A 15454-nucleotide genomic window follows, 5' to 3' on the forward strand; every position below is an offset into this window, starting at 1 on the left:
AAAAGTGGGATTCTGACCCCGCCGCGGCGCCCCCGCAACCCGGGGTCCTCCACTCTGTGGGATCCTCCCTAGAGAGACAGAGAGGGCCACGCCCCATCTTACAGAGGGTCCAGTGGCCTAGCGTGGCAGGGCCAGGCGTGGGGACCCAAGCTTGTCCCTCGAGGACCCTTCCCTCGAGTCACCCCCTCGCCGACCTGACCCTCTCACCTGCTTCCCCCGGCAAATGTGGAGGAACCGGTTAAGAAACGGGAGGAAATTGAGAAGGAACTGAGTCGTGAGGGTAAGGGCGGGCGCGACGGGGGGTGGCTATGAATAACGCGGAAAGCTCTCGCGACCGCGGCAGGCCAAGAATGAGTAACCTGGGGCTTGGGGCGGAGCCGGGAAGTCGGCGGGAAGCTTGGAGGGCATCTGGGCGGGCATCCAGCCGGAGCCTGCGGAGAAGATACTGAGAGAATGTCGGGGGGCGGAGCTCGAACAACGGGGAGGAACAAAGGGGCGGGGCAAGAACGGCTGCGTGGCAGATGGGCGGGGTTAAACTTTCGGGGCGGAGCTAGAGGGCGGGGCGAGAACCTTGGGGAGGCTGGTGGGAGGGATTAGAACGTCCAGGTGGAGCTGGAGGGCGGGGAGAGAAGGTCCGCGACGGCTAGTGGGCGGCGAGACACTGTCGCAGAGGGGCTGTGGAATGGGGATAGAACCGTGGTATCGGGTAGAGGGGCTGGGGTGAAGGTAGAGGCCTCTAGAGAGCTCCGGAGCCGGGTAAACCGAGGGCCGGCGGGCTGGTGGAAGGAACTCAAAGGGGAGCAGAGCTCGACCGTCCAGATAGACAGGGCTGGATAGGGCGTCAGGAGGACAGAATTAAAGGGAAAACGGGCGAGGGCAGGACTTTAGGGGGTCTTATGGGCCGGGACAGAACATCAGGGTCGAGTGGCGGAGACAGAACGTCGGGCTAGAGTTAGACTAGAAGTACAGCCGAGGCTCAGCCTGGAAACAGAGGGGCCGGGCAGAACCCGAGGCACGAAGCCGAGTGGACAAGGCCGTTTGGCTTGGTCCTGGCATTGGGACACGAGGGGGCGAGAGAGGGGACCCTGGCGCAGAGCGTCTAACTGCCTGTCCTCTCCAGCCTCGTGGGGCCTGCGGTGCATGCTGTGTGAGAGGAGCGGGCACTGCCAGGAGGGCCAGTGTCCCCTCGGCGAGGACCTCTGCAGGACCACGATCCTGCGCACATGGGAAGGTGAGCTCTCCTACCCCAGCGCGGCAGAGAAACCTTTCTCACCTACCAGTAATCAGAGCATTTAAAACTGTGACAAAGGGCGGGCCACGGTGGCTCAGCAGGCAGAGCTCTCGCTCGCTTGCCATGCCGGGGACCCAGGTTCGATTGCCGATGCCTTGCCCATGCAAAAACAAAAAAAACAAAAAAAAAAAAAACCAACTCTGACAGTTCCCGGGTCGATGAAGACGCTGAGCGTGGACCGTGCTGCGAGGGGGTGGGGGCGTGGTGGTCGTAAATTGATGCAGCCACCTCACAGAGAGATTTGGCAAGTTCTGGTAAAGATAAAGATTGGCAAGTTCTAGTAAAGATAAAAATTGACATGGCCTCCAACCCAGCAGTTCAACTCCTGGGAATACAGACACTCCAAAGAACCTTGGGACGCAGCCCTTGCACGCAGGAATAAGAATGTTTTTAGCAGCATTGAGTATGCTCTGGAAAATTTTCTAGCTTGCCAAAGAAGTATGTTCTTAGCAGCTTTGGGTAAGCTCTGGAAGATTGGAAACGACCTAAAGTTCATCAGAAGCAAACAAACATTGTGATATAATCACTTAAAGAAAGGAATATTCTGCAGCAGTTCAAATGCAAGAACTAGAGCTTCATGTATCAAACATGGATGCATCTCAAAAACAGAAGGTTGAGAGAGAAAAGCATGTTGCCCAGTGTGATACCTTTTTATAGAAAATCTAGCACATGTAAAGCAGTAGAATATATTGTTGTGCTTACATAGTATAAGAATTACCAACACCAGCATGGCAGGAGTAGGGGTGTGAGGAGGGCTTTAACTGCATCATTAATATTTTATTTATTTTTAAAACACCTGAAACAAGCACAGCAAAATGCTGCTAATGTTTTACAAAGTTCAGTGATGAATATACAGTATATACTATTTCGTTCTCTTATACTTTTTTGGCAAGCTAGGAGAAATCCCTCGAGGCCTCTCCCAGCTGAGATCACTAAGATCCAGAAGGTCCCCGCAACACTGTTGTCGCTAAAAAAGGGGAAGGGCCCCCCTGTGTGTGTGCTGGGGGTGGGGGTGGGGTAGGGGGGGCTGCAGGGCATGGCAGGATAACTCTTGGATCTGAAGAGGACTAGCAGGGATCGGCCCTGGCAGTGTCAGAGGCTGATTGGGCGCAGGGGAGGTTCCGGGATGATGGACACCTATTCCTTGCAGGGGGTGAAGAGCTGGAGGTGGTGGAGAGAGGATGTGCCCACCGAGAGAAGAGCAACAGGACCATGAGCTATCGGATAGGTGTGCAGATCATCACCCTTATCGAGGCAGTGTGTGCGTCGGACTTGTGCAACCAGCTCAGACCTGGTAAGTAGGGCAGCCCTGCCAACCCCAACCCCAAACCATCGCCATTCCCAGCTCCTCTTCATCAGTATCTCATGTTTTAGTTTCCTAGGCTGTTCCAGCAAATGCCATGAAATGGGTTGGTTTAAACAAGAGGAATTTATTAGCTTATGGTTTGGAGGCTGAAAGAAAGTTCAAATCAAGGCATCATCAAGGCGTAGCTTGCTCCCCATTGTGTTCTGAGACTGGCCACTGGCAACCCTTGGTTTCCTCTGTCACATGCGAGCACATGATGGCGTCTCCTGATCTCTTCCTTCTCTTCGGGGTTCGGTTTCAGCTTTTTGCTTCCTATGGCTTTATTTCCTTCTCATGTCTGACTTCATTCCATTTATAAAGGACTCCAGTAATAGGATTAAGACCACGCACCTCAGCAAACGTCCTGTTTACAAAGGGTTCACACTTACAGGAATGGATTAGATTTAAGAACATGTTTTTCTCGGGTACATACAGCTTCAAACCACCATACAATCCAATCCCCAATCCTACCCCACCCCAACCCCAACTCCATGCCTTACCCTACCTAGTACCAACCCCAACTCAAACCCATCCAAATCTTAAATACATCCCTAAGCCCATCTCTACCCCAGCCCTATCCCCAACCCAACCTCATCTCCAGTCTCATCCCCAACTTCATTTTAGCCCAACATCGCATCTCCAGCTCAAACCACTCTTATTCCAAACACGTCCCTAACTCTACCCCCAAGTCAACCCCCTCCTTATCTCAAACTGTCTTCAATCCCACCTCCAACCATGAGCTTCTCCCCAACCCTATCCCCCACAGTATCCCCATCTTACACGTGTTTATATTTATGGTTGTATGTATAAGATTCCACAGCTGCCCTTAAGAAACCTCTACATACACACTCCCTTGTAAGGTACATTAGGAGTCTCGATGGCATTTGCCATCTGATTTTTTCTATGGGAACAGGAGATGGTCCAGGCAATGGACGCCAAGAGACCAAGATAATAGCAGAGATTCAAAGTTATTGATGGAGGTCCAAAGACGAGGGATCAGATGGGCTGAAGTGGGCTGGGAAAGCTCCCTGGCCCTGGACATGAGCAGTGAAAAAAGATGTGAAGAAACTTCGATATGTCCTTTTGCTGAGTTTCATGGCTTTAGGTTCTGGTCAATGTAAGAAAAAGACATAGAAAGGTCAAATTGCCTAAATCCTGACTGGAAAGAAAGGGTGGGAAAGTCATGGATCCATGTTGCATGATGAAGCAGAGATTTTTCGCGTGTGTGGTCCTGGAGAGGAAGGAAACGGGTTCAGGCCAGTCTAGCCACAGTGATGTCAGTGAGCTGAGCACACAGTTTTGGTATCAGTGAGCTGAGCACATAGTTTTGGTATCAGTGAGCTGAGCACATAGTTTTGCACTGGTTTTTCCCCCATCCTGAATCTCCCTGATTTTCCTCCGTCCTGGTTTTAAACTTTGATCTCTGGTTGGGACTGAAGCTGGAGTTAATTTTCAAGGATGTGACAAGAGAGAGGATGCCAGCTTCCTCTCTTGGTTAAATGTGATTAAGGAAAGACTGCTTGGGTCTAAGTAAATGTTTCTGATGAAAGATGATATTGAAAATTTTTAACACTATCTGTCAGTGCCCCCCACTCCCGACTGATCAATCAAGACAGACTCCTGGAGCCTCCCCTGGGCCTGGTGTTAACCCATTAACTGATGAGTCATGGGAACCTGAGGGTTCTAGGGGGAGATTTAGGGAGACAAGGGGCAGGGATCCACCAGGGAGTTTGGGGCAATGGAATTTAACAACTGAGTCACCTATATCAGCCTTATTTCTCATACTATCTCACCTAATTGTGGCTCCTTGAATAGTTGGTTTAACCACAGCCTGTACTTATGTGATGCTGGATATTGCATCATGGGGCCAAGAAGACAGACCCATCACCAGACAGTGACTGCTAAAATCGATAAGGGCTGGGATAGGTAAAGCATAAGGCAGTCTGGACTGGAGAGAAATTTGTAAGCAGTAAATAGGAGGAAATGAAGCCAGGTCAGGAGATAACATCCCCAAGGGAGAATGCATACTGTGAGAAATGAAAAGGGGCTAAGAGAGTCCTGAAGAGCACCGGCGAATTAGAAGAGCGGCATAAGAAGAAGAGTTCACAAAAGAGACCCATAAGGGGTGTCTCCTTTTTGGTAGTGTTTTGGTAGTGATGGCAATATTTGTTTCCATTTTCAAGGACGTTCATGTGACAAGATGTAGGTTATTGGCCTTTTAGTTATTTTTCTTTCAAAGAACAATTAAATTTTGGATGGAAGTGATTCACTTAATTACAGCTACTGGCATGCCAGTCAAGAGCCTTGGCCCAGGCAGCACTGTCACTTCTCTAAGACTTGGCCCCAGCTCAACTCAGATATTTGGGGTCAGGAAGCGGAAGGTGTGCCAGGCATGGGAAATGGTGTGAACAGAAGCATAGGCAGAGGAATGAGCCTGGGGCTTTACAAGGAAAAGGAACTGATCCAGTTGGCTTGGACTGGGCGAATCTTCGTGTGAGAGACAAAGATACGAAGGGACAGCCAAGGGAGGCTTTGATCCCTTCGACACATAGGAGGTGTATTAATTATCTCTTGCTGCATTATGGATCAACCCAAACTTAAAACCAAAATAAGCACTTGTTATTTCACAAAGTTTCTGGAAGGTCAAGAATCCAGGTGTGGCTTAGAGACGTGGTCCTGTCTTGGGATCTTTCATGAGGTTGCAGGCTTCAGCCTTTTGGGGACTCTTGAGGTAGCTGCACCCATGTGGATGACCCACTCCTGTGGCTTGGGCAAAGGCTTCAGTTCCATGTCACGTGGACCCCTCTGGAGGTCCTTGCAACATGGCAGCTGCATTCTCCCGGGGAGTGACTTGGGAGGGAGCTGGGCCAAAGTTGCAGTATCTCTTAAGATCTAGCCACTGAAGTCACACAACTTCGTTTCCTCCATCTGCTGTTGGTTATGCAGGTCAACCCTAATTTTTATGGGAAGGGACTACACAGGGGGCATGAACACTGAGGGACAGAGATCAGTGGGGTCACCTTGGAGGATGGCTACCACTCAGAGCATAGGAGAGTTTTAGGCATTTGCAAATTCATCCATCCATCCATCCATCCATTTAACTACTACTTCTTGAATATCTTCTTTGTGCCCAGCCCTGTGCTGGGTGGTTCTGGGACACAGTGGTGATCAAGACAGCCCTGGTTATGCCTTCACAGATGCACAGTCCAGTGGGGGAGACAGACTTGCCCCCAGATAGTGACAGCCCAGAGAGATCAGAGTTGGGGTGGGGGAAGCCCAGGAGACCATGGGAGCCCAGAGGAGAAACCTGATCCAGCTTGGGGGGTCAGGGAGGACTCCCTGGAGAAGGTGAAATTAGAACTGACACCTGAAGAATAAGAAGCAATTAAGAAAAGCAAGGGAAAGTAGGGACCAGGGGAAAGGTGTTCTAGGCAAAAGCATAGCATGGGGACTGAGAAAAGTCAGTGTGGAGCAGGGAGTCTGCGGGGCTAGTGGTAGGAGAATAGGTAAGAGAAGTGGACCCAGTCATTGAAGGGCCTTGAATGCCATGCCAAGGAGTTTGGGTTTTATTTTGAAAAGAGCAGTGGGGAGCCATGGTAGGGTTTTGAGCTGTGGAGAGACAGAATCAGATCTGGGTGTTTGAAACATCCATCTATGGCCATGTGGGGATACAGAGGCAGGGGGAAGGTGGGGAGAGGAAGGGACACGGAGACAAGACTAGAAACCAGGAGGCCAGTTGGAACCTGGTGTTGAAAGAGGTCTGAGCTGGATAGGGACAGGGGCCTGAAAAGGAAGGGTTAGATTCTAGAAAGATTCAGGAGGTAGAATGGGCAGGGCTTAGTGATTGCCTGAAAGGTGGGATAAGGAGGAATTGATGCTGAAGTCCTTCAAGAAGTTGGATTGCCAGGACTCTTCCTATGGAATCTCACCTTTACTGCCCTTTCCTCCAACCAGGACGGGTTTCCACCTTTCCCCGAAGCCGTTACCTTGAATGTGCTTCCTGTGCCTCGTCAGACAAGAGCTGTGAGAGGGGTCGGCATCAGAGCCTGCAGTGCCGCAGCCCTGCTGAACAGTGCCTGGACGTGGTGACCCACCGGAACCTGGAAGGTGAGCCCAATCTGCCAGCAGTTACTGTTCCCTACTTTGTTCCTCCCCAAGGTTGCACTTAACAGCAACTCCCAAATAACAATGACTTCAAAAGGTAGATGGTTAATCCTCTTACATATGAAAAGTCCAGATGTAGGAAGTCCAGGGCTGCTAGGACACTTCCATAGTCAACTGGAACCCAGATGCCTTCTCATTTCTTATATTTCAGAGGCCATATCTGTAGTCTCAAGATTGCCTCATAGTCCAAAATGGCTGTCAGAGCTCCGGGCCTCAGGACCAATTTCCAGGAAGGATGAAGGGGAAAAGGAAGGGCGTAAAAGGGACACCTATAATAAGGGTTCTCCTTTCAGGACATCCCATAAACCACTTCTACTTATATCGTATTGGTCAGAACTTAATCACAAGTCTATACCAAGCTTCAAAGGAGGCTGGAAAATACAGTCTTTTGGCTAGATCTGTGGCTGCCCAAAATAAATAAAGGTCCTATTATAAAGAGTAAAGCAGAGAATGGATGAATGACTGCTGGGGTGAGCAAATCCGGTCTCAGTCCCTTACCAACCATGTGACCTCTCTCCACCGCAGCTACAGGGGATGAGCGCTACTCTCGCGGCTGCGGCAACCTTCCTGGCTGCCCGGGGCCCACTGGCTTCCATAATAACCAGACCTTCCACTACCTGCAGTGCTGCAACACTACCAAATGTAACGGGGGCCCAGGTAAGGGGCAGGGCACCCGGTGGGAGGCCCAGGATCAGGAAGGGAGGCACACCGGGCCAAATCACTGCACAATTGTTCTCAAGCAAATCATTTCTCCTCACTGGGTCTCCATTTTCTCTTCCGAAAAATGGGCACATTGAGCCCTTCCGTCGAGAGGGAGATCCTCTTGGAAATCCATGGAGACTACGAGCCCTTCGCTTTGTTTCTTTTCTATGCTTTCTGCCTCCGACCTCTGTCTTGAATCCTTCCGCTGCTCACCACCTCCCGTGTGACCAGCCCTTTCCAAGCCCCCCTCGCCTCTCACCTAGATTGCTGCCATACCCTCCCATGCTTGACTCCTTGCTTCCACCCCTGCCGCTCAGGAGAACTTGATGCTCTCAACACAGCAGCAAGAGGCATTTAAAAATGCATATATAAATCAGATCGTGTCACCCCTGCCTCAAGTACTTCAGTGAACTTGTTCTTAGAATATAAAACCCAAAGGCTATACTGTGGTCTACATAATCTGTCCCCTGTCTGCCTCTTGGTCTTCATTTAGTTTCTCCAACTACCACTGTCCATCCTGTCTCATGGCCTTTTTAAACAAAAAAATCCCTAAAAAATATGATTTACTTTTAATTGTGGTAAAATATACATCACGTATAAATCATTTTAACCATTTCAAGTGGACGGTTCTTTGATGTTAAGTACATTGGCAAGACTGTGCTACTTTCACCAATATCTATTCCCAGACTATTTTCATTGTCCTAAACAGAAACTCATACTCATTTGGCAATAACTCTCCATCTCCTCTCTCCCCACCCCTGGTAACCACTATTCTGCTTTCTGTCTCTATAAATTTGCTTATTCTAAGTATTTCCTATTAAAGAAATCATTCAATATTGTCCTTTTCTGTCTAGCTCATTTCACTCAACCTGATGACTTCAAGATTCATCATGTGGCATGTACTATACCAATACTTCTCTTTTCACGCTGAATAATATTCCATAGCATGTATAGACCACATTTTCTTTATCCATCTGTTGATGGACACTTGGGTTACTGCCACCTTTTGGCTATTTTGAGTAATGCTGCAGTGGACATTGGCGTACAGATATCTGTCGCCGTCCCTGCTTTTAACACTTGGGGACATCTGTCTAGGAATGGAATTGCCAGGTCACAGGGTAGTTCTGTGTTCAACTTTCTGAGGAACCGCCAAACTGGGTTTTCCACAGCAGCTGCATCATTTTGCATTCCTACCAATGAGATATGGGAGGGGGGGTCCTATTTCTTACCAACACTTGTTATTTTCAGTGTTTTTTTTTTTTAACACTAGCCATCCTGGTGGGTATAAAATATTATCTTACTGCAGTTTTCATTTTCATTCCTCTGAGGGCTAATGATGTTGAACCACCCCGTGGCCTTTGCACGTGCAGTGCCCTCCACCTGGGCCGCGTCTTCCGCGAGGCTTCACCTGGAGCTTCTTCTCATCCAGCTTTAATGTGTGGTCCTCAGGGAATCTCCCTGTCCCTCTCCTCCAGTGAAATCTAGATCCCTCTGACTTGTGCAGTGGAACTTTCCCTTGAAATATGAACTGAAATTTTAATTATATTTCCTGTTGATTAATTTAAAGTTAAATTTAAAACAACCCCCTGTGGCTAGTGGCTACCACATTGGACAATATACCTCTAAACTGTCAGCTCAGTGAGGGCAGGGACTGTTCCGTGCTGGGTCACATAGGGCCTCCTGGAGGGTTGAGAGTTGTGATTTCTCTCACCGGCCCTAGAGAACCGCCCTGAATAAATTGTCATTCCAACGCTTACCACCAGGTGGCTCCATGACCTCTCTGGCTGAGTGCTGGGAGTCCCGGTACTCTCAAGGCCCAATGGTGAGGTTAAGGCAAAGCGGGAGGGGCCCCTGTGCTAATTTTGTTCGTCTCTGTGTCTCTTGCCTTCTCCTCAGTCCTGAACCTTCAAAACCTGCCACTGAATGGTTTACAGTGTTACAGCTGTGAGGGCAACAGCACCCACGGATGTTCTGTGGAAGAGACTTCTCTCACTGCCTGCCACGGCCCTATGAACCAATGTCTGCAAGCCACAGGCACCGATGGTGATGTCCTTTGTGGGGCTGGGACGGGATGCTTATTGGGAGGTCGGGGGGTCCCCCAAGAGTTTAACTTCCGATTAAGCTGGACTTAATTGAAGTGGCATTTCCTATGCAAAAGGTGGGACTTCCTTCAGAACGTGGAAATTATAGTAAGAAATCAGGACATGTACATTACAAAATGGTGGTCATTTTGGCCATAGAAATATGATTTCTTTGGGGGGGGTGGGACTTCCTCTGGCCATCGTGGGCTTGCAACCTGTGACATCCTGGCAAAGGTGCTACTCTAGCGGTTCTCAACCTTTTTGGTCTCCAGACACTTTTATACTCTTAGAAATTATTGTTTCTGTGGTTAGAGCTATCAATATTTATTGCATTAGGAATTAAAGCTGAGAATATTTAAAAAGAGTTATGTATCAATTCATTTAAAAGATCACAGTGAGGCTCCTTATGTGTTAACATATTTTTGAAACAATCATATTCTCCCAAACAAAACCATTTAATGAGAAGGGACCCACTGTTTGACATTTTTGCAAGTCTCTCTCCTTTTTTTTTTTTTTTTTAATCATGGGCAGGCACCGGGAATCGGACCTGGGTCTCTGGCATGGCAGACGAGAACTCTGCCTGCTGAGCCACCATGGCCTGCCCAAGTCTCTTTAATGACTGGTTTAATAGAAGACAGCTGGATCCTCATATCTGTTTCTGCTGCTATTTCAGCTGTCCTGTATTTTCTAGGAAACTCCACTGTATACTTACTTGTGAAAGTGAGAAGGGCAAATCATATCTTAGCATTATTATGAAAGGAGTTTTCACTCAGAGTTTGGACCACACTTGGGGAACCTCCACTCTCTTCACGGGGCAGTGGAGAAGACACCCACCACAAGTGGTAGGTCACCCACAGAAAATTCCAGCTCCAGGCCCAAGAGCTGGGAGTCTCATGCAGTCTTCTCTTTTCTCAGGACTGGGGTCTCCGAACTACACGGTGAGAGGCTGTGCGACCCCCTCATGGTGCCAAAGCCTCCATGTGGCCGAATCCTTCAGCCTGATTAATCCCAGTGTCTCCTGTTGTACCGGAAGTGGCTGTAACCACCCCGTTCTGGACATCCAGCCCCGCATAGGGGGTGCATCCCATCCTGGCCCTGCCTACCTCAGTTTCACCATCACACTGCTGATGACCGCAAGGCTGTGGGCAGGCACTCTTCTCTGGAACTGAACCCAGAAAGCCCCCTGCCCTGGCTGGATCCAGGGGCCTCCTTACCCCAGGACCACCCTGCCCTCAACTCCTAGCCCTGTGGACTTGCTGTGTGACCTTAGGCCAGTGTGCTTTCCTCTCTGGGCCTCAGCTTTCACAGCTGCCAAAACACCTACCTCACAGAGTTGTGAGAACCAGAAGAGAAAAGCTGGAGTAAGGCTGCAGGCCGGCAGAAGACCTCTTGTTATTATTCTAATTATTATTTTTATTATTTAATATTTTATACTTAAGAAATAAAGTTTTTTTGTACCAGTGAACAAGGCCAGGTCTGCTCTTCTCCATTGCATCTGTCTTTGGGAGAATGAATGGGGGTGGGTTGGGGGTACCTTTCCGGAGGCTTCTGGAATGGGAGGTCATATGTAGGGTCCTGGTATTCAAGGCCCCTGACTTGGGAACAGTCTTGTCAGGGCTTCCACCATAAGCCACCCACACATCAATTTCCTGGACCCAAATGTAACTGTCCAACTCACCCACCCAAGCACTAATCTTCCATGCTCTTCTCCCAAACTTCAAAGTTGTTCTAAAAAGACATGTCTGCGTTTCCCATGGGGCTCTGGGACAGAAGGTGGGCACAGAACTACAGGAGATAACATGATGGCCAGAACCCCTTGATGCATTGCTCTGAGGGCAGGGACCCCATTTCCCCTGGGGCTCCATGGGCCAAGGATAAAGGCTAGGCCATGCTTCCCAGGATGCCCTGCAACTGACCGAGAAAAAGATAGAAGTACAATTTCAGTGGCACTCTTGTCCCAGTAATGATAGAATTTGTGTTTCTCATGGTTCCCTATAGAGAAAAGAAAATACATTCTTCATGGGGCCCTGTGGTTCATGAACAAAAAGATAGGACATCTTCCATGGTATCTGAAGTCGGTGAGGGGCAAGATTTCTTTTTAGGACTTCCTCAAATCGCTTTTCACCACCTGTCATTGTGGTGGCTTCAAGAGGCGGGGCCTGTATCTCCATCTCATGAATTGAGAGGTTGCATGACAGCTTTTTTTTTTTTTTTTTTTTTAACATGGGCAGGCACCGGGAATGAACCCGGGTCCTCTGGCATGGCAGGCGAGCATTCTTGTCTGCTGAGCCACTGTGGCCCGCCCTACATGACCGCTTTGACCAAGAGAATGTGGGGGAATTCATTTGGCGCAGTTTCTGGGCCCAGGCTTTAAGAAAAGTAATTTTTCACTTCCTGGATCTTGAAATGCTCACTCTGGGGAAGCCCAGCTGCCACGTCAAAGTCCCACTAACCCAAGACTGCCATGCTGTGTGCAAGCTCAAGCTAGCTGTGTGTAGACACCATAAGTGAGAACACCCCAGTTGTCCTATCCTCTCGGACTGGGTGCCAGACAAGCGAATGAAGGAGCTATCTTGGACAGTGCAGCTCCAGCATCTGTGATGTAAAGAAGATCTGGGAAACCCAGCCAACAGCCAGAGTCAAGGCCTCAGACATATGGCCCCGGATGAAACTTCCCACCCATCTCTAGCTGTTCAAGCTGGCCCCTTTCAGACCCCAGTCCACTGTGGAATAGGAACACACCAATCTGACTCACAGACCCACCAAAAGAGCCATTAACAAATTGGTTGCAGTTTTACGCCACTAAATGTTGAGGTATTTTTTGTTACGTAGCAATGGTTAACTGCAACGGTTATTTTGTTTGCTTTTTTGCTGTCTCCTCACTATAACCTTAGTGGAGTGCAAGACCTTTCACGTGCTCACTGCTGTATTCCCAATGACTAAACAGGGCCTAGAACATAGCAGGTGATGAAAAAAGAAAGGAGGGAAGGAAGGAAGTAAGGAAGGAAAGACTACACCTTCCACAGTACTCTAAACCAAAAATTGGGCCATGGCTGTACCTTCCTTTATATGGTGAGGTTAGGATGACACTTTCTGAGATGCTCCATAGTTAGAATTGAGAATAGTGTCACATTTCCCATGATCTCCCATGATTTTAACAGAGATTGAAGGCTAGAATTCATCCCCCACGGTGGCTTGCAGCAAGGAATGAGGCCAGGAATGTATCTCCCAGGAGTTCCTGCAGTAGTTATTGAAGTTAGGAATACATTTCCTGTGATTCCTCACAGCAGGGAATGAAGCTAGGACTGAATTTCCCATGCTGCCCCGTGCCGACTGGAGGCTAGGATTACATGTCCCATGATCTCTACAGCAGATGCGGAGACTAGGAATACATTTCCCATGATGCTCTCACCAGGACTTGTACTGAGGACCTCATCGTTTAGAGCTCCCACAGTCTTGTTCCGGGATCCGTGGTTGCTAGAAATAAAATCTGTTTAAGCTGACCTAAGCAAAAACTGCCACCTTATTGGAAGTTTAGAATCCAGGCAAGAGCTAAGGCTTCGGCCTTACCAGAGACAAGAAACAGAACTGAAAAGGTTGTCTCTCCATCTTGAAGACACTCTGTCTCTCAGGGTCTCTCTCTATCTGTCGGTCTCCGTCTCTGACTCTGAAGGTATGGTTTCCCTCCTGAGCTGCCACTTTTTTTTCTGTCTCCACAGACTACCCTCCTCGTTGCCACACAAATACGCCCACGGAGATTTCAAGTACAAAGAAATGCTAGAATCCCAGTTGTCAAATTTTAGCCGAGAGATTTTGATGGGGTCCAGTTTGGGTCAGGAATCTGCCTATGGCCCCTCTGCTATGGCAAGGGAAGTTCACATTAAAGCCACCACATTCACAACCATTCACAGCTCCCACGGTTCTCATGGTTTGCAGCCCACTCAGCCAGAGCTGGGAAAAAAAGACTCTGTAAGAAGAGGTCCTACCACAAGGATGGGGGAGTAGGTGAAAAGGAAAACAGTATCACTTAAAATGTTTTAATCTGCAAGCAGGGCCATCTCCATGTATTCTATGTGAATCATGGTCAGATGGTAGCCAAGGCTGCATGTACCCAGCTCAAAATGTTTGAAACAAACAGGAAATCAATTATCTCATATAACAAAAGACCAGGAAGTTAGGGAAGTTCCTGGGTTGAATTCCACCATATCCGAAATTCAGGCTGGTCCACTTCGTGGTCTCAAGGTGGATGCTGCAGTTCCAGATATCACACCAATATCCAGAGGCAATAACAAAGGGACCATTCTGCTTGGGTCTCTCTTTTTAAAAATCAAGGAAAACTTACCTCCAAACTTCCCAGTTGACTGCCCTCTAGCTTCATTGGCCTGATTTATTTCATACACCCATGCCTAAAACAATCCATTGGAAGAGGCCATGGGAACACAGTATTTGGCAAAATATATCCAGAACCCACTCCTGGGGCTTCCATCAAATCATTTAGTTATTTAAAAATGGTGGGTGTCTGAACAAAATTAGAATTCTCTTTGGAAGGAGCAAAACGGGAAAGAAGGATAAGGGGAAAACACTAAGATCTGTACTATCCCAAGATTTCCAGCACTGAAGAATGATCAACTCATGGTATGCAATCCACATACTTTTGGGGGGCCCTTTTCTTCCCCCCTCAAAAATAGTGGACATAGCAACTGTCTCCCCAGCATCGTTTTCTGTCCCTCTGACCCTAGGGGTGGAGCTTGTGGTGCAAGTCTGATCTAATTAGAATAATCCCACCCCCTGGCCATAGTTATTGGTGCAGGGATAGGCACCTGGCATCATCGGGGCCAATGAGAAACGAGGAAAAGTTTGCCACATGTTTCTGGGGGAAACTCATTTCCCATTCTGCTAAAGTTGTTTCTTACGTCTTTCTTCTCTCCTTTTCTTTCTTTTCCTCTCAGCCTCCCGCAATCTATCTCTTTCGGTCTCTGTTACTCCCCCTGTCTCCTCCCAAATGTGAAGAAGTACGGTCCCAGGAGTTTTTGCCAGCCATTTTGCAACATGAAGGACAGCCTACCTTATTTAGGACAACAGATGGACAGGCCACTAAGTCAGCCCTACCCTGGAACACTTTGTAATGGGAACCAATTGTCTTTCTCTTAAGCCAATTTTGGTTGGATTCACTCTCACTTGCACTAAAATCCTACTGGATAGAGTATCCTGGAATATGATAGGACAGGGCCATCACTCTTATGGAGCCCTCGCTTCAGGTGGAAGAAAGGATGGGTCTCAAAGGTGACACATGAGAACCAAACCTACAGCTCCCAGGCTGCCCTGCAGCTCGTGCAGGAGATGCCGGTTAGAGTCCTGAGTCCCCAGCCAACAGGTTCCTGAGGGGGAAAGACAACTACCAGATATGCCCAAACCAGTATGTGGTATCCAGGTCAAACATCTCTCTTCCACTTATCCTAATTCACAGAATATGAGCCCTGGAAGGAGATTAGAGATGGTCCAGCCTGGTCACCTCTCTCCCCAGTTTACAGAAGGGTAAACTGAGAATTGGAAAGGAAAGGAGTTGCTAGGAGCTCCGGCCCAGGGCACATGGGGACTGGTGGGACTTTGGTCCTAAGGATGGAGAAGATGCTAGGAGCTGGGCACTGAGGACAGAAAGGGTCCTGGATGCTGAAATCCGTTGGTGGGTCTGGATGGAGAATTTTTTAGCAGCCACAGCGATAAAGAGCAAGGATTTTCATAAGTAATAGCTCTGGATCTCAGTTTACCTGCTTGTCAGATGGCCATGGGGGAGGTTGAAACCTGACTTCTATGGTTTCTCATCACTCTTCCTAAATCCTATGAGGGTGATAATCCTACACCAGCTCCTCA

At 48.6% G+C, this 15454-nt stretch overlaps 2 protein-coding genes across 3 annotated transcripts in view; one reads left to right on the forward strand and one right to left on the reverse strand.

Annotated features, from left to right (window-relative positions):
• The window catches only part of LOC143659063 (uncharacterized), a 27635-nt gene extending 27183 nt beyond the window's left edge, over positions 1 to 452 (reverse strand). Inside the window, exon 1 of the mRNA XM_077131607.1 lies at positions 208 to 452. The gene's annotated coding sequence lies outside the window, so the exon portion shown is untranslated. The remainder of the gene's footprint in view (positions 1 to 207) is intronic.
• PLAUR (plasminogen activator, urokinase receptor) overlaps positions 1 to 11069 on the forward strand; it is an 11584-nt gene extending 515 nt beyond the window's left edge. The window contains exons 1-7 of one of the 2 annotated variants that reach the window (XM_077131613.1): positions 639 to 756; positions 1121 to 1231; positions 2442 to 2585; positions 6591 to 6743; positions 7326 to 7457; positions 9399 to 9545; positions 10499 to 11069. In XM_077131613.1, the coding sequence (XP_076987728.1) occupies positions 1141 to 1231; positions 2442 to 2585; positions 6591 to 6743; positions 7326 to 7457; positions 9399 to 9545; positions 10499 to 10752 (921 nt within the window). In that variant the 5' untranslated portion in view covers positions 639 to 756; positions 1121 to 1140 and the 3' untranslated portion in view covers positions 10753 to 11069. Of the gene's footprint in view, positions 1 to 638; positions 757 to 1120; positions 1232 to 2441; positions 2586 to 6590; positions 6744 to 7325; positions 7458 to 9398; positions 9546 to 10498 lie in introns of those variants that run through there. The other variant, XM_077131612.1, reaches the window with a different exon arrangement.
• Positions 11070 to 15454: the final 4385 nt, after the last annotated feature.

The sequence above is a fragment of the Tamandua tetradactyla genome, chromosome 16 (assembly GCF_023851605.1).
Source record: "Tamandua tetradactyla isolate mTamTet1 chromosome 16, mTamTet1.pri, whole genome shotgun sequence".
Taxonomy (NCBI): domain Eukaryota; kingdom Metazoa; phylum Chordata; class Mammalia; order Pilosa; family Myrmecophagidae; genus Tamandua; species Tamandua tetradactyla.